Source organism: Symsagittifera roscoffensis, chromosome 4 (genome assembly GCF_963678635.1).
Source record: "Symsagittifera roscoffensis chromosome 4, txSymRosc1.1, whole genome shotgun sequence".
NCBI lineage: Eukaryota > Metazoa > Xenacoelomorpha > Acoela > Convolutidae > Symsagittifera > Symsagittifera roscoffensis.
The window spans coordinates 73,362,854-73,381,361 of NC_087065.1; the positions used below are offsets into that span (position 1 = coordinate 73,362,854).

At 33.7% G+C, this 18,508-nt stretch overlaps 1 protein-coding gene across 1 annotated transcript; it reads right to left on the minus strand.

Annotated features, from left to right (window-relative positions):
• Positions 1 to 1,381: 1,381 nt before the first annotated feature.
• LOC134845192 (uncharacterized) lies at positions 1,382 to 15,009 on the minus strand. Its single transcript, XM_063862084.1, has 6 exons — positions 14,921 to 15,009; positions 13,171 to 13,264; positions 10,381 to 10,526; positions 6,459 to 6,592; positions 5,463 to 5,602; positions 1,382 to 1,503 (listed from the first exon to the last, which is right to left on the minus strand). Exons 1-6 carry the CDS (start codon positions 14,949 to 14,951, stop codon positions 1,410 to 1,412), a joined length of 639 nt encoding a protein of 212 aa, XP_063718154.1. The 5' UTR covers positions 14,952 to 15,009; the 3' UTR covers positions 1,382 to 1,409.
• Positions 15,010 to 18,508: the final 3,499 nt, after the last annotated feature.

Consider the following 18,508-nt stretch of genomic DNA (forward strand, 5'->3'; position numbering starts at 1 on the left):
GTAGTGACCGAAGGTTTGGCCGTCTCGCATTAACAATGCATTGGAAACAGACTGAAATGTTTTAATTCTATTTCGCACAAATAATATAACGAAAGTAACGAACTTCTAAACTTTGGCAAAAATTTTCAAAGATGATTGTTTCTAAAATTTGAATTTTAAATTGCCAGACATTGATCAATGCATAGAAAATTATGTCATAGAAAAAAGAGAGCTTTAAGCGTTTTTGAAAAAAGTTCCGAAGAGAAAAGGAAAAAAAATCCAATATTAGTATATCCAGGACTACGTTATACACACAAAAAATTAAATTTTGCATGCAAAATTTTTTTTTCAAAAAATGTTTGTTTGAGTACGAAAATCAGTTTGCGGTTGAAAAAAAAAACACAAAAAGTTTTTTAAGGGCAATTTCAAAAATACAAAAAAATGCTAGTCATACATTTTCCATATATGGAAATTGTATGATTAGCATTTTTTTGACAAAAGTTTTCAAAAAATGTTTTCAATTTCCATATATGGAAATTGTATGATTAGCATTTTTTTGACAAAAGTTTTCAAAAAATGTTTGTTTGAGTACGAAAATCAGTTTGCGGTTGAAAAAAAAAACACAAAAAGTTTTTTAAGGGCAATTTCAAAAATACAAAAAAATGCTAGTCATACATTTTCCATATATGGAAATTGTATGATTAGCATTTTTTTGACAAAAGTTTTTCTTTTTTTCAGTACGATACACAGAATTTTATGCCAAAACAAGAGAAAAGTTCGACGACACCATATTAGCAAAAGGTATGAAATTTGTATGATTTGTGTTTTTTCATAGACTTAGTTTATGGAATTGTATGATTAGCATTTTTGGTCAATGGAGGTCAACCCGGGCGCTTTTCTTGAAAAAAAACTCACCCCTCTAAACCCTTTTCAAACCGTGGTTTTATAGTAATCATATATATTCTGAAGTAGGAAAAACAACAAATAGAGGATTTACTACTGTACAATTATGATTTTTCGAGGGTTACTGGGCAAGTTTTCATTAGTACCAAAGTTTTGAATCAGTCTTTTTTGTAAGTTCCCACTGTGAGAACTGTTTCGGGCGACGCTACATACAATTAGAATTATAAACCACTGAAATTCAAAAGGTTCAATTTTGAATGTTTTAATGCGCGTTTGTCATCTTTAATCTCTTGTAGAGATCAAGTATGTGGAGTGCAAATAAAGTCATTTCGTGATTTGTTTTGCGATGCCGATGGCATTGATTTGGCGCGAAGAGACCTTTATGTAGAAATTAACGTTTATTTAAGCTCGAAGCACCGCACCGAACTTTTAAAAAAAATAGGCTAAAATTATATTTTTCAACTCAAAAAGAAACGAAATAGATACATTTGCAAAGTGACCACATTTGAACATGTTAAATTTGTTCTTTATGATAAGCAGATCCAAGGCTGTTCAACACATATGACTCTGGTTTTAAACTTTTCGTACGTGATGTCTTGTCGCACTGAGCTCCACTTGAACCTGCAAAAAAATACAAACATCTAGGTTTCTATCGAAGGGTTAACTTTTAACCTCATTTTGCAAAAGATTCGATTCGTTAGGTGCAAAATTCACATATGCTGCACTGTTGAATTATTGTTTTTTTTTGTGGGTGGCAATATGTTTCTAGGTGCCATTGGGGTGTAGTTAAGGAGATCCAATTGTTGTAGGTTAATGCCCCCATTTCTTAATGTGGAGGTCAGGTACGGATCTAGGATTTTCTCGAGGGGGTGCGGGAATTTTGGAAAAGTTTTCTGACAAAAATCACTGTCCGAGCTCTGTCAAAGCAGTAGAAAAGACCCTGTCCTGTTTTTGCCAAATTTTCTGCGCCACAGGCAAAATTGTGAAAAAACAGGCCAAAAACAGCGTTTTTTTCGGCGCGCTTCCCCCAAAAAAATTAGTATATATTGGCGCCGAAGTGGCTTTCCAAAAAATCTTAAGGTCCGTCAGCTAAAAAAGGATATCTCAAAATAGTACATAGGGGGGACCCTCACCCTAAATCCGCCCCTGGTGGAGGTGTTGTGATTATGAGGCAGTGGTGAGGTGGTTACGACTCCGCCTCTCAATCGAGAGGTCGGATGTTCGAGGCCCACCTTGATCCTTCACGTTGCATGAGGTTAAGGTAACATTACCCAGACAAGAAAATTGCATCTAATTCTTAAGCATGTGCACAACAGCGGTTCTTCGTGATGAGCTAAACAGCTCGTATGTTGATCTTCTCTCTTGTGGATAAATTTGCCTTAATATATTTAAGGCCTTAATATAATTTTTAACACATCGCCCCTATGGTTAAGTAAGCATTTTAGCAAGATGTTCTCCATACACACTCAAGGAAACCCATACAAAGTCGCGGGCGGGGCAGAGGGGAGACAGAACAATCAGCTCTAGTATCTTAAATTGAACATATATTGACAAGGAAGATTTCCCATGACGTTACTTGGCATTCATTGTGTTGAAAAAAATAAAAAAAGGCAAACAACAAAAGTAAAACTAATGTTGATGCCCTTTGTTTAGTCAAATTGAAGGCGCCATTATCATTATAATTTATCGAATTCGTGTAAAATTAGAAGTTATATTTCACTTATCGCCGATTTTATCTAACGCCAATTGTATATTTTTAATTGACTCAGCAAAAACTTTTGGATAAAAATTGTCATAAAGAGGCCAAACTATGCTTTTTGTGAATGGTAGGCCTATTCCGCAGAAGGCCAAAATCACATTTGTCGCTGAACCCGCAACAATGCTACTTTTCTTTGATTTTCTTTGCTGTTTTACATTCCACGGACAAGTAGCTAAAACACTGTATTGCTCAAAATCGCTTCAAAAACAGGCAATTTTGTAGAATCCGCAATAATTTATGGAATCCATGAAGAAATAATAATATAAGTGTTTAGTAAGTTTAAGCTGTCAAGTATTCCGCAACTATAAGGGGAAATCCGCAAATTGTAATGGGAATCCGAAAATTGTAAGCGGATTCCGCAAATTATAAGCCGAATAAGCAAAGTTAAAACTGTTTTTGCGTCAGTTTGCGGAATCCACTTACGTTTTGCGGAAACTGGAAGAACTACCCATATTCGCTAATGTGCCGTAAACTATTGTGCCGTAAAAATTTACGTTCTGGTATTTGTACAAGGAATCCACGGAAATTTTGTAAATGGAATACGCTCACATTTTGGAACATATTAAAAGAATTGTCTCTGCAATCCAGGAACATACAGACACAAAATTGTGAGCCTACCCAGTGCACAGTTTGGCCTCGTAACAGTGTTGTTGAAATATATATATACCGAATTGAGTCAAGATCATTTCAAAATTTAACCAATTATGCTAGAAACGTCTAGCTCTGTTCATCTCAACCTTAACGTAATTGCATAAAGTGTAGAAGAATTTTTCTTTTAGTAGCGTTCCAACTATGCTATCTCATTTACAAAAAAAATTACATAAACGTCATTTTACAGTGTTAGGTGAATGTAATTGGAACTCATTGGTAGTAATATAATTTTGCTGAAAGAAAAACGAGTGATGGTTTTGCACCAGGCATTACTTAAATATATCAGTTTTGGTGGTGGTGATTAATTATACCTTCGGTTCAATTGAACTATTTGTTTTGAACTATTCAAAGAGATCGTTCAGTATAAACTTCCTACATAGGGATTAAATAGAGATCATTAAATAAAAAGTTTAATAGCGGTATCAATACCAAACAAGACTGCTCATAGATGAATGTTCCGACAGCCACTTAATCCATTTCGAATAGTTTTCGGGAAAAAATGTTGTTAAAAAACTATAAATTTTGGGCAACATCAAAGATCAAGTGTGAAAACTTAAGTCGTAGGTAAGTGACGTATTGGCAAATTGGTAGTGATGGTGACCAGCAATCAAATGACTGCGGGTTCAAATCGCACGTGCGCTGCAATTTATACAGCAAAGATTTGTCAGATAGCCATAGCTTAGTTTACCCTAAATAATTAACTTTGGCTAGTTCACTAAAAAATACGCTAGCCTCAAATCAGTTTGGAACACTTTTTTTGCGCGGGATAATTTAAAAAAAACCTTCAAAGCGAGCATAAATTAGTCCAGAGCATGGTCCAATTGGCAGTTTGCAAACACCCAAATTTTTTTTAAAAAATGGTCGTAGGTAAATTATCTATCTACATTTGATTCGATGGAGACGATATCGCCAATGGAGCATAGGAGAATTTTTTCCTGAGCATTATTAATTGAATCGCCGAAAAAAGACTGAATAAAAAAGACTGCTCGTATATCAGGGAAAAGCCCTGATTGTTCCGTCCGACTGCCCCTTAATCCATATCGAGTAGTTTTTGGATATATAAAATATTGAAAAACAAAAAATGTTGGACAATATCAAACGTCAAGTGTGAAAATTTAAATCGTACAAAATTAATACGAACGATTAGCTAGCCCTAATTCAATTTTGAACAATTTTGCTGAGCCTGGTAAATTGTCACGTAAAAATAGACTGCGTAGCGCTTTCAAGATTATGGATAAAATCTTCAACGCGCGGGTGTGAAGAGCATGGACAAATTGGCAATTTTCAACCTCCTAAAACTTTGCAAAAAATGATCGGAGTGTTGTGATCTTCAATGTGGTGTAACTTTGTTTGTTAAAAACTATTATTTCGATCGCCAAAAGTTGACTGAATAAACCAAACCACACCGAGCATAAATTCTGAACAACAAAAATTTTTGAGTACACATATTTTTCGAAAATATTTTCAGCTAAAATCAGTTTTGTTTTTAAAAAATGGATTTTTGAAATTTTTATTTCCGCCATTATTTAATAAGGAATGCGTTTTGAGGCTCGGCCGAGTATTCGGCACTAATAAATTTATCCCATTTGAATTGCAAAACCTTAAAACATCAGAAATTTATACATTATCATGTTTACTAATTTGCAAAATCAAGTAAGACAAACTAGAATATAGTTTGAAGATGCCTGTCTGTGCGTTAGAACAAACAGCTGTCTTGCTCTATATATTGAAAATTTCGAATACCAAAATGGCGCTAAAACCCAAAAAACTAACTTTGCTTGAAATAAGCTCAAATGATCGTATTAGCTGGAAATAAGACGAAAAAAAATCAAAAATTTCAAACCGGTTTTTCTCGACACTTGGGGAAAATTTTCAGTGTGGTTCAAAAATGATATATCACTTATTTCAGTCCGATGATTATTTGGGTGCCTAATTTTGCGTGGGAAACAAAGAGAAAAAAAAACTTAAAAAGAAAAACACACGAATACAAAGTTTCTCCGAATACAAAGTTGAATGGTCGGAACAACAGTACTGCAAAAACTTCCAGCAGACTAAAATGGTTCAAGCCTTGTGTTAATGCAATTTTCAAAATACCAAGACATCTATTTAGGGCCCTGTTACAGAAATCAGACCTGCATTGTTCATTTTGAACAAGACAATTTTCGGCTACCTGAACATGAGACGATTGCTGCCCATAGGAGGCATGGTGAAATCATAGTCTGCTTTGTAGTCACCCGTCATCTGAAATTCCCCGTAGCCGAAAGACAGTTCTTGTATCTCGTTCAGACAGATGTTACTGATAAACTGCGCCTAAACTAATTTTAAATTAATTCTATTTTCATGAAAAGAACTGAAAAAAAATAGATCAAAAAAATCATAATTGCTTCAAATTTTAGTCAGCCGTATCATTTAAATCACGGGTGGGGGTTTGAGGCAGTTTTTTGTAGACCAAAAAATTGAAATAGACAGAATTTTTTTTGCAAAATCCAAACTGTTTTCACGGCCATTGTTCAATGGAAAAGTCAGATCAGCGGAATATTCAGACAACAACGAATGGGAAGCTCGGATTATTCGGAGCTAGGAAAGCTAGTTGGCAGGTGTATTGAGCAACGTTGCCAAAAAGAAACCGGTCCTGAAACTTTTTTTTGCCTGGAATGTTTCACCTCAAATGAAGTTAATCAGATTCTGAAAGATTAATTTCCAATACCCAAAAGTACATTTTCAATTTTGAATCACAAATTTAAAATTGTAATTTTCTAAAAATAATAATAAAAAAATCCATTGTTAACAAAAAGAAAAGCCATTTGCATCTCAAAAACGTCAACAATGTTTTTCAAAATCTCCCTTCTGGAGAAAATTCTAGGTGCCCCTGAAAACACATCTGCTTTTCATTTCTTTTATTTTAATGGTAAAACACCCAGTTGGCCATAATATGCAAATGAAATACGCAATTGGCCGTAATCTTATGCAAATGAAAAACAGAAAAACACCCAATTAAAGTATGGACGCTTAAACTATTTTTCCCCCAATGAAAACTTATTTCAACGTTTACGCATATCATAATTTTGTAACTATAATGAAAAACTCCCCGCAACGGGGGCGGGGGGGGCGTGATCATAATTTAAAAATCTGAAAGTATCCGACTGAAATAATTCAATTTGCATACGTGCATCCTCACAAGCTGTCTGTTCTCCGCGGACTCTGAGAAGTCTGTGAGGTTGAAAAAGAAGTCTCGTGGTGACACTCCGTAATTCTGGCCAGAAAATAAGTAGTTCTCTGTTTGCATGTCACAACAACCACCTGAAATTTATAGTGCATAAAAATTGTTTAATGCTTATATAATACGGATGATTAAAACATACGAGTTTAAGCTTGGTGTGGCTTACTCATTGAGTAATTTCAGATAAGATACACCGTCTGTTTGTCACACTGTCTTATTTTCGGCCGGATAGATTCGTGCAACTTCTTAGTCTAATACCAATCTTAATCCTACTCTTATATCTCTTAGTCTCAATAGATCTTGTGTATACTGGTATTTGCGGGTTAGGTTTATGGAACTTGTCCAAAGGAGAACAATTGTCTTCTAAGTTATATTCAATTTGTTCTGATGCTGAAACTACTTGTAGTTTCAGCAACACAAATAGTTGTCAAGGTTAGTTATGGATCATGATTGGTTAGAAAGAAATATTTTATAGAGATAGTTTTATCAAGAACATAATTGGTTATGAAAACTAGTTTTAAACTGGTTCCACCACCCATCCGGGGCTTAGAGATTTTTTGTTTTCAAATGGTTTATTGTCGTGAAGGATGGAAGGAGAGTTTTCTTGGTTTTTGGAGTAGTTATCTTTTGAAGCAGTGACTGCGCGAAGGAAGGAGAGATGTAGTTGTATTCGTAGAGAGAAGGAAAATAGTTGTTCGTGTTCCAGAATTGGGTCTCGTTCATCCTAGATTGTGTTGAGCGATCGTGTCAAGATTTCAGATTGATGCAATGATGTGTTGATTTCGTTAAGCTAGAGTGAGACTACGTGCAAGATAGATTTTGACTTCTCTGTGTGAAGCACCAAGTGACTAGTATCAGTATGTGAGGTCACCATAGAGTTGGTCATTGTTCTTCTTCAATGGGTTCCTTCACTGCGATGTCGGGTCCATGCTTCAAATCCTGTGAGGGTTGTGACTACGGCAACAAACCAATAGATTTGCCATTCCAAAGTCGGAATGTCGTCGAGTTTTTATCTCCATTTGCTGCTCGTTCCGTTTGCTCTAAGAAATAGTTTTACATTGCATATTAAATCTATATCTTGTTAGTGAGATCAATTTTAGCTATGATATTCATTAGTTGTTTACGCAGAACCGTTATATTTAGTTTCGGTTATTTTATAGATTCGCTCAACCTAGAGCAACTGAGTGCGTGCCATAAGCGTGGTGTACCGCGGTGGGTTAAGCCGGCTACACAGCATGCTCAGGACGTCCTACTGGGTGGTGAGGCCAGTTGAGGGAGTATAATTTTTCGTCTCTTTGAGCAGAGTCTCTTTTTGTGTTCAATTTTTTGTTCTTTTTTGTCAGGTTTTTTTAACTTTTTTTGTCATTAATTGTTTTGGGTTTTTCTTTTGAGTTTTAAGTGTTTCAAGTGGTTTCAATAAAATTTGAAAGCGGGTTTCAAAAGAAAAATTTATCCAGTTTTAATCTTGTCTCAGTACCCTGGGACTTTCCTATATGCGGTTGGTTTTGTGGTATTAGCTTCGATGGTTGGTTTAAGATGACTTATAGTTGCTTCCAACCGGGTTAAAGGAAATAGAGTTGTTAGCAGTTATTATTGAAACTTAAAATTAATTTATTAAACTCTAATTGGCGGAACATTTCTGCCTACAACATAAATATAAAGTTATAAACATAGCAAATTGATTGAAACTTCAATCTCAATCGACTTTCAAAATTTTCTTGATTGAAGTTAATTTTTCAAAACGTATAATTTAGAAGGAAGGCAAACCTTGCAAGAAATTTGACAGAAAAATTGCAAGAATAACTTATTTTCTCGTAAGATTTGAATTTAGGGAACACTGGTTAGTGTTTAAAATAAAATTTCATGGTCCTAAACAAAACCTGTTGAATACCGTAGTTTGATCTATTGAACTGATCAGATCATTATAATTACTGATTGGAATGAAGTTGATCTCAATCTTAACTCGAATAATTCAGTTCTTTCCCTGAGAATGAATAAATAGTGGACTAAGGAGTTGCACGAACCTATCCGAATAAAAATAGGTAGCGAGCCCACATAGAAAAATATGGATACAAATTGTTTTTTTTTTGCAGAAAACAAACAGAATTTAGAGCAAGTGTAATTTTAAATTGATACAAATCAATTAACAATCTACATTTTATGAACTTAAATGGATTTTAAATCGATTTAAGTCAATCTTTTTTTAAAATGTTGGATTCATTTAAGCGTCTAAAAAATCGACTAAAATCGATTTAGATGATTTTCCGACTCATTAAAATGCATACGAAACTCACTTAAATCCATTTTAAATCGATTTTAATTGATCTTTCTTGAAAATTTCGGATCAATTTAAGTGTCTTAAAAATCAACTTAAATCGATTTGGATGGATTTTCAGACTCAATTTTTTTTTTCGCTAACACGGCAAAAAATGCATATTCTTCAAAAAAAATAAATGAAATATTTTATTCTCTGTTTTTTAAATAAAAATACACAAGCAAGATGCGATAGAATTTTTAAAAATGATCCACATGAACCAAGTTTTAAGCTCGAAAATATGCAATGAAATCATAGAAAATCATTGTTAATCAGAATATGGGCACAATTCCATCTTACAAACAAGAAAATGGTCAAAATAAATTAAATTTTGATCTCATTAATATGCTTATAAATCATAAAAAGTCATATATCAAAATCAAATTTAGAGCAAAAATTTATGAAACGAATCAACAAAAAAGTCAATATAGATCATTTTTTGAAAATATACAAAAAGTTATAGTACTTTTTGATATTTTGGTCTTTTTATTCGGTATTTTTACGCTACAATACGCGATGTAAAATAAAAAATGATAGGCAATGAATAAAAATTCGAAAGTGATGAAACTCGAAAGAAAAAAATCGATTTAATTGATTTAAATCCCTTTTAATCCCCATAAAAGTACAAAGAAATCAAGATTAGAAAAAATGAACTCAAATCAATTTAAAATTGATTTGGATCATTTTTTAGCTGGGATTTAAGGTCAATTTAAATCAATTTTAAATCGATCCAAATCAGTTTTTATCTTTTTTTATTTATTCTTCGTACTTTTTTCATACTAATATCGATCTAAGTTTAATCAACATACTTTTTTGTACTAAAACCAGTCGTAATCTGTTTTTTTCAGTGCAGGTTGTAAAATAAATTTTATTGGGAGGCGGTACAATTGTGGCGTCAAAATTTCAGCAAAACACGGAAAAATCAAAGAACTGATCGGCCGAAAAAAAAAAACAAGTAATTGAGTTTAGAATTTGAAGCTCATGGCTTAGCTACTTGTCAGCGGATTCCACAACAGCAAAAAATATCAAATGAAGTTAGCCTCGATCTGGATTCCTCGACAGATTCCGGGTTGCCCTTATTGTGGAATCCACTTACACTTGTAATGCATTTTGGGTTTGGATTCTGAAAAATGCTGTGGTGTCTAATAAACAACACTTGTCCAGTGAATTTAGCTCAGCAGCTGAGAGTTTTTTAACACAAGTTTTTTCCATCTCCAGGAAAAAATGCAACAAGACTGCTCGTATCAGGTGGGCCCTCTAGCTGTTTGAACTAAAAACTTATTCTTGATGTTGAGATTCAAGGTTATCATATTTTGACTGGAGGATAGCAAAAATGTAGCTAAATAAAAACTGATTTCTAAAGTTTCCGGGGCCAACAAAACTTGATGCTAGAGTCATGATAACCTTCATAAATTGATTCGAAGTTGGCAATAAATTTTAACAAGAAGTTTTTTTTCTACAAAATCATAATTTCAATGCAAAACAAAGGAATTGTGAAACACAACTTATACATGTAAGAGCAGAGACAGGTACAAACCCAAATAAGAAAATTACCCTGTCCGAATTGGAACAAAGAGAACCAATTCAGCAGCCGATAAACTGGCCGGATGAGTGTCTGCATGTCTATCACGTCGCGAACAAATGCCGGTCTATCGGATACTTTTTCCTTGAACTTGAACCCTTGCAGGCAAAACAGTGAGCTAAAAAACAAAAAAACATTTAAAATCATGAAGGTGACAAAAGGCAAATTTTAATGGCTCCTGGTAACTAGCTATTAATTCACTCATTTGTGAGTAAACTTAGAGAAGCAGACTAAAAATGAAATATAATCGGTTTAACAATTTAAATCAATATCGGTTGATTTGATCCTCGCAATAGCAATCCGCAAACATAACTTACGACGCGTAGCGGAAAACAGTTCAGCCGTTCACTAAATTTCATCTTTTTGTCGTGTTTTTTGACGCGTGCTGCTGAGTTTTGCAATTATAACAATGATAGTTAACACTATTCTATAACGTTTGGGGTCTTGGCTTAAAAGCCCCATTTTGTGGTGGAAATTCGCAGGATGAAGACCAATTGCACGAAAAAGTGTGATCTTAATTATGAAAACAAAAAGAAAGAAGCAAGCTACATTGGATTTGGGTCTAGTTTTTTTTTCAGCCAAATTTGACTGCCCCTAGGTAAGTTCATACTAAAATTCTTTTTGTCGTGATTCGAATTCTATTAAAAATAGTAAAATTTCTCTCAGTTTCGAGAAAAAGTGGTCCAAAATTTTTCCAAATCATTTCGGGTACAAAATTTAACGTTATTTTAGCTATATGTACTTATGATTCTTTTGAAAAAAAGAAAAAAAAATACTGATGAAAATTTTTTTAGGTTTAAAGAAGTTTTAGTTAGTTTCGAAACTTTTTTCTTAAATTATTATGGTCGGAACGTTACGTGCTATTTTCGTGCTACTCTACTCGTGGAACCTGATTTTGCATAAAAAACACCCGAAGCATTTGTTTCTTCACATTTCGTGGTTGATGCAAACGCCAGCGGCAGTAAAACGGAAAAGTTTTCACTGCGGAAAAATAATCTGGACTTTCGAGTGAATTGACGTTGATATTGCTTAACGCCGGGGCGGACACCCCTCCACCTATCAAGGATTCGACCCCCTGCGGACCCAAAGGGTCCCCCCTTTTTGTGCTATTTTGAGATATCCATTTTTGGTGACGGAAAAGTGCCAATTTTTACTATAAATTGCGCGATATACTTCGTGTTGTTAGCTATTAAGAGGTCATTAAAACTTTAAGGGCACAAAATTATCTCGATATATTACTTAGCTATTTCACTTTGTACTTTACATAGCGTATGGGGAGATGATTTTGAAAAAAAACTAGAAAAAAAAGTATTTTGAAATTTTTTCAATTTTTAAAAAACTTCATCTATTTTTCAAGGCAAACACTACTGCATACGGCGAGCAGTCTTATTCATTTTAAATTTAAATATAATTTTTTTTTGAGTTCTTATGGTTATAATTGGAATCATCAAGTTTCTCTTAGCTCAATTTGATTGACAGCTACCGTTTCCTTTTCGCAAAATACTTCACTATGTCCTACACACGGGAAGTTTTCTCTGCAAATCCTTCATCAATTGATATCAAATCAATTGATATCAGTTTTTATTTCATATTGCGCTTGGAGGGACGGTTTTCAAAAAAACAATGCAATGTTTTTTTTCAGATTTCTTTTTTCTAGGTTTTATCAGTTTAGAAATTGAAAACATTTTTTTAAAAAGAACCTACGGAATTTTCAAGTTTATTACCCGATACGAGCAATTGTTATGATTTTTTAAAATTGGTTTTATAGAAACAAAAATGTAGTTTTGCGCATTTTTAATAATCATTATTTTTTAGGTATGCAGTAAAAATAGGTGAAAATGGTATTAGACAAAAACAGCAGAACTTGGACAAAAAACTATCGAATTGAAAATGGAGATATTGGATGAAACGGAACAAATTTCTCTGAAATACTAACCAAACCTAGTAAACGTTCTAATTCAGATCTAAAAAATTCTATTTTCGGATCTCAATTTCAGACTAAATTTTTTAAAATTGTTATTTCTGATCGGAAAAAATCAATGACTCAAAAACCATAATTCTGATCAGAAAACAATCAATAGTTATGTAGTGTATAGCTTTTGCTAGCTATAAGCAGGTACTTAACATACTCTCCCATCAGAAAATCATTAGATATTCCCTGAAATCTTTCCCTAACTGGAAAGACAAAAAAAATTCTTTAGCTATCATCAGCGACCAGCGCCAGGGATGTATTTTTATCATTCGGATTGAATCCTCATCATTGGAATGGTTTTTATCGAAGGGGGCAAACTATCAGTCAAATAAGATGCAGATCTACGTTTAGGTAGACCAAATTTATTGTGCGAATTCATTTTGGGTTTCTAAAAAATGCCTTTCACATTTTTTTTTGCAGATTTCGTTTTTTTTGCGAGGGAGCCAACTCTCTCAAATTATTAGGTCTACAAGACAAACTATAAAGTCTTTTCTCGAAAAATTGACGTTCAGATTAAAGCAAAATTTTTTCCTAGCTTTCACTTTTGGATTTCCGGCTTCAATTTTTTTGCCTCATATTTTCCAGAAAATTTGAAATATTAGCTAAAACTGATTTTACCATTGAGATGGCTGCCTAATTATTGCTGTCTGTTGAAAAAAAGTAAGTTTTCGTCTAATGTCTTCGTTTCCAAGTTGGGATTTTTTCGTCTTATGTCGTCATTTTTGTCTAATTTTGCATTGGTCTAAATTACACACCTCTTTATCATGGTCTGAAATAAAATTAGGCTGACCTGAATTTTGAGCAGATTCTTCCTTTATATGAGTGTGAACTCGGAAGTATGAAATCTTGAGACACTCTTGGTTGAAATCCAGTAAGCGAACATACTAGAAATAATCACGACGCTAATAGCATTTCGCACACCATACTTGTATTGCCCGGCTCGGGGTGGGGGTATTCGCAGGACGCGGGCAAGAGCAAAGAGCATAACTTATGAAGTTTCTTTTTTAATTTCAAAGGTTCTTAATTACCCTCCCCCTCCCCCAAAAACCCTCTGCCGCTTCACTATTAAATATTATTATTCATTGATTGCTTCTTGTTTATTCAGAACTTCAGAACTAACCCCTTACGAACTGTTTTGTAACTTCAGATCATCTCGTTAAAAACCCTGTTGATATTAATAATCATAAGAAAAATGCTCGTATCAGGGCGAAGCACTGAAAGTTCTAACTGCCTTTTAAGGTCTATGGAGCAGTAATAACAAAAAAGTAAAATAAAATAATAAAATGACTTTTTTTAACATTAAGATTTTTTTGTGAAAATATTCCCCCCAGACGCCATATAAAGTACAAAGTGATAGATTTTGTTCCTAGTAACAAATCACTTATGGCAAATAAGTTTTCTTCAATCTGGAACAATTTTAAGACGGATTAAATCTCCACTCACGCGTTAATCGCGCAAAATATATCGGGCGTCCAAATTGGCCAAAATGACAACCTTTAAACCCCCATAACGTTACGAAAACAGATCACAGGTTAGATATCGTTTCAAATTTAAGCTCAAAACAACAATACTTATGGAATGATATAAAAATTTGGTCAAAAATTGCTAGTTAAAAAGTCGAAATTTGACTGAAGAAAAACAACCCACCCCGAGTACAAATATTCCGTTACTTTCGGTTCAAAAATCGGAACAATAATGATAAATATTGACAACCTTCTTTTCCTCTCCAGGATATCCTACTCGATGAGCAGTACTGCTGTTTAAAATTTCCCACAAGGCATTTAATTCAGCTTTTGCTTTATGTATGTAGCTGGTAAAATATTTCAAAATTTCAAATTTATACTTTTATTCCTTCTGCAGTTACATTGTAAAACAGAGCAAAATTTACAATCATTGATTCGTCATGCGCAGACATGTTACTAATTACGATTTCCAAATTTTAGTCAAGGATTTTATAGAACTCGATTTTACTCCTCCAAACTATTTTTGCATCCGTTTTTTTGAGCAGACAAACTCTGAAAAATTGATTAAAAAAAAGATTTTTTTTCTTCACATTTTACTACAATTTTATTGACGGTTTTTTCGATGGCACTCATTTTTGTTATGAGAAAATGGTTATAGAAATTGCTCTCGTTGAATTTAATTCAAAAAAAGTAGTTTAGCATACATAAACATATCAGTCAGCTTCAAGTAAATTGGCGGATACTTAATTATAATCAATAATTCAACTACCACAGTTACAAAATAACTGGTCCAATTTTTTCGTCACGCCGAGAAAAGTTCTTTTTTTTTCGTAATTATGTATAAGTTAACTACAAAATTTTTCATCTTTTTTGGCAACGTATAAAATTTTGTAGATTTATATATAATGACGAAGTAAAGCTCAATCTTCAAGAATGATGTCCCTTCTCTAAGCTGATGGGAATAAAAATGAGCAGAAAGAATTTTGAGTATTCGAAACATTTTTTTCGATCTGTCAAAAAAATTTACAGAAGTTCTACAAGTGAAAGCAAATTGCGGTAGAGAGCAAAGAAACTAACCCAGAAAAGCGGAGAAAATTAGTACAAACATTTCAACTAAAAGTCAAATTATACAAACGATAAATAAGACTTTAATACTGTTGTTTTCTTATTACAAATATAGAAAGAAGGTACAATGTTTGACATCGGCAGTCCTTGAGTGATGAGCGAATTAAAACTGAACTCTTTCGATTAATTCCATTAAAATCCTCTCGGGTGAACTTTTTGGTACATGCTTGAATAAGAGACAAAAGTTTGAGTCCAACTGTTAAAATTCAATTCAAATCTGATGAGTGAAAAGTGGCAGAAAAAACTCAAACCATGGTTTGTGAAAAAACAACGTTTTTTTGACAAAATTTCAACATTGAAGGTCGCAAATTGAATAATTTTGTTCGCATAATTTTTTTTCTGGGTCGAGCCCGACTTTTTTTTCCTGACAGACGTATCATTGCGCCGACAACCCAAAAGGTCCCCGTTTGGTACTATTTTACAATATCCACTTTTTGTTGAACGACCCCAAAAACTTTTTAAGATGCTCTTTTGGCACCAATCTTTGCAATTTTTTGAGGGCTAGCGCTCGCCGACAAAACGCGAATATTGTGGTCAGATCACAAAAAATGCCTAAATTGTTTTCAAAATTGGCACACAAAAGTTTTGATTAATTTATGGTCTTCATAGAGCTTTTGGAGGGCTCCAAAAATATGATTGACCTAAAAAAAGAAAAGATGGACAATTTTCTCGATTTCGAAAATTTTCTGAAAATCAGCCCACTTTGAGAAAATCTCAGATTCGCGCCTGTTTAAGATACTTGTTTACATTTGAACTGAAACTCGCAATGTAGCAGATAGTTTCAAAATGTAGTGTAGAAACTACAGTATAAATATACTTATTGTTCGGGTCCAGTCACTGAAGGTGAATGGAAGGAACTGTATCGTTTATGTATTAGTTCTGACCAAGTTTGACTATCGCGGAGAAAGCTAAGTGGGGGGGGGGGGGGGGGCGTGGGGTCGTCAAAAAGCGTAAAGTCTCAAGTATGGCATCCATTTAAAGCCTTATTTATTCTGATTATTTTTCTCAAACGAAAAAAAAAACAAAAAACAAGATTTTTGATTGAGAGGAACTCTTGGGAAGCAGTCGTCGTGGAGATTAAATTGAGATTTGCCTCATGAACAATGCAAATTCCCAAAGACCACATCCTTCTTCTTATTTGATCGGAATATTGTAACTTTAAATAAATGAGTCGCAACGGAGCTTACAGTAAAATTTTGCAGCCAAATTTTTCAGAAATGGTAATTGGTGATAATGGGACGACGGTTACAATAGCTGAGCTGGATTTAGACAAAAGGAACATAACAATGAAGTCCACGCTTCAATAAGATCTAGTCTCAAAAGTCTCTTCAAAGATGTATGTTTCTGTACTTTGTTATGGAGGCTGATATAAATTGCTAGCCACTTTTTCAAGTTGAGCTTCAAATTGATTACACACTGATATTATTTTTTGGTGGATTACCATTCCATTTTTCTGAAAACTTTTTTCTACTCGCAACCTGTTGAGTTTCAGTGAAGGTGTATTTGAAAAGTTTCAGATAGATGGGCTGGTTAACCTCGTAGACTAGAAGAAATCTGTGGGCGGAGGTGACAGAGGACGCATTGCCAGGAGCTGGAGCCCGCTCGCTGTGTCCAAAACAATCACCTCACAATTTCGACGTCCCGCCCAAGCGCCAAAGTAACAATAACTTTTTCTTCTTAGATATAGAAAAACTGCCCAAGCTTTACTTCATCTCATTAAAAAACAGTTTTTCTGTCAACATTATGGAACGAGTGGAATAAAAGGAACAGGCGGGATTTGAGTGAATAATCAATTAAAAAAACTCACCCTTCAAGCTATTTTTTGCCGCTCATCAAAAATATACCTGTATTAATTTGGAATACACATAATATGTCAAGACAGTTGTAGAAAATTATTATGGCTACAATTTTCTCAATTCTATCGATTTGATTGACTCGGAGTTTGGCTGAATGATACTTGTGTGTAGAAGAAAAACTGGAGCAATCCAGAAAAAAAATTAGTGCGATTTAAAATACCCAGTTGTGAGCTGCAATTATGAAACTGCCACTCGATTTTTTTCACAAACTTTCCTTTGGCTTCTTTCGACGCTTTCTTGCTCCGACGAATGGGAAAGGACCATAGATGTTGGTCCATTTTTTGGAAAAAAAACTTAGCCAGTTTTCACTATCTCGAGGAAAGCTTTGGGGATCATGTGTGATATCAAATTTTTTATAGGGATCCGGATTTCTATTTATAGAGATCTTTTTTAATTATTCGAATTTTTAAACCTTTAAAAAATAGATCACAGTGCCGACAAAAACTAGTTTTGATTTTATTGACCTATGTCATTATTTCATGACACAAATTTGGGCGAAAAATAATATCTTTATCAATAAATTCATGATATTTTTTTTTATAAATTCATGATAATTTTGGTTCGAGCTCACTTTTCACAAAAAAAGTTGCTTCATCTTCTATAGGCACCTGTTTGTTTTGAACACTTTCGACGAGTTGAAAAGAAGTATGAGTTAGAGTCTAAATTTTAGCTTAAGTTTTGTCTACCCCAAGGAAAATTCGTGACGCGTTGCAGTATTGCAAAAACAACACGGACATAAAAGACTATTGTTTTATTTACTTACTTAAGAATAGAGTGGTATCCTTGCCAGTTTAAATTTGTCAAATCTTTGAATACAAGTCCCATATTTTCATTCATTTAAAAAAGAATTTTTTTTAAAATATCCAATTTTTTTCACAAATTTTTTCTCAGATATCAAAAAGAAAGTGTGTCGCCATACAGGCTGACCGGTTAAAACGTTCTGCCTTAAAAAATTGACAAAAAAGCAATAAGAACCTAATTTTTTTAAATCCTAACAAAGACACATAGAGATATAACACCTGCAAAGTCAAAGAATGAATGATTGAAGTCTTTATAAATTGTAGAAACTACAAAAATGAGACTACTGAAAACGTTGCAAAAACGGAAGATGAAACAGATACTCGATGAAACAAAGCCTATGAAGATAAGAAACACACAGGTACTTTGACGCATTCTTGCATTCAGATTGGACCGGTCGAAAATTTTCAAAGTTTTTTTTATCCAACACTTAATTTTTCTCGCTCAGTGGAGTTATTATTTTCCTAATTTTTCTTATTTCTTTATTTTGTTTTATTTTTTCTTTTGTTTTACTTCGTTCTTTGGTACAAAGATCCAAGAAAATTTTTATGTTTCGACAGATCGAAAGCGGCAACACGGATCTAGAAAACTTGATGATCCAATACACCAAGAGACAAAGGGCGGACAAATCAATCAGCAATCTAGACGCAGACAACAGGCAAAAGAAGTGTAAGTTCAACCTAAAAGCTAGATATTGATCTCATCCCTACTGGTATTAAAGACGGTTGTTCATTGAATTTTTAATTTTTTCTGATTTAATGAACCCTAAACAATTTCAAAGTCTTTTCTAACTTTTGTTTCTACTGTAAATGATCTCAATAAATGTGACGATTTTAGGTGAGGTCTATAGCAAAAGGATAATTTACTAAAGAAACAAAAGAGGCTT

Coding starts and splice junctions, on each gene's coding strand:
- LOC134845192 (XM_063862084.1), bottom strand. CDS start 14,951: ATGTTTGTACTAATTTTCTCCGCTTTTCTGG. Junction 6,593..10,380: donor TTTGTTCCAATTCGGACAGG/GTAATTTTCTTA, acceptor TATAAATTTCAG/GTGGTTGTTGTGACATGCAA. Junction 5,603..6,458: donor GACAGCTTGTGAGGATGCAC/GTATGCAAATTG, acceptor AAATTAGTTTAG/GCGCAGTTTATCAGTAACAT.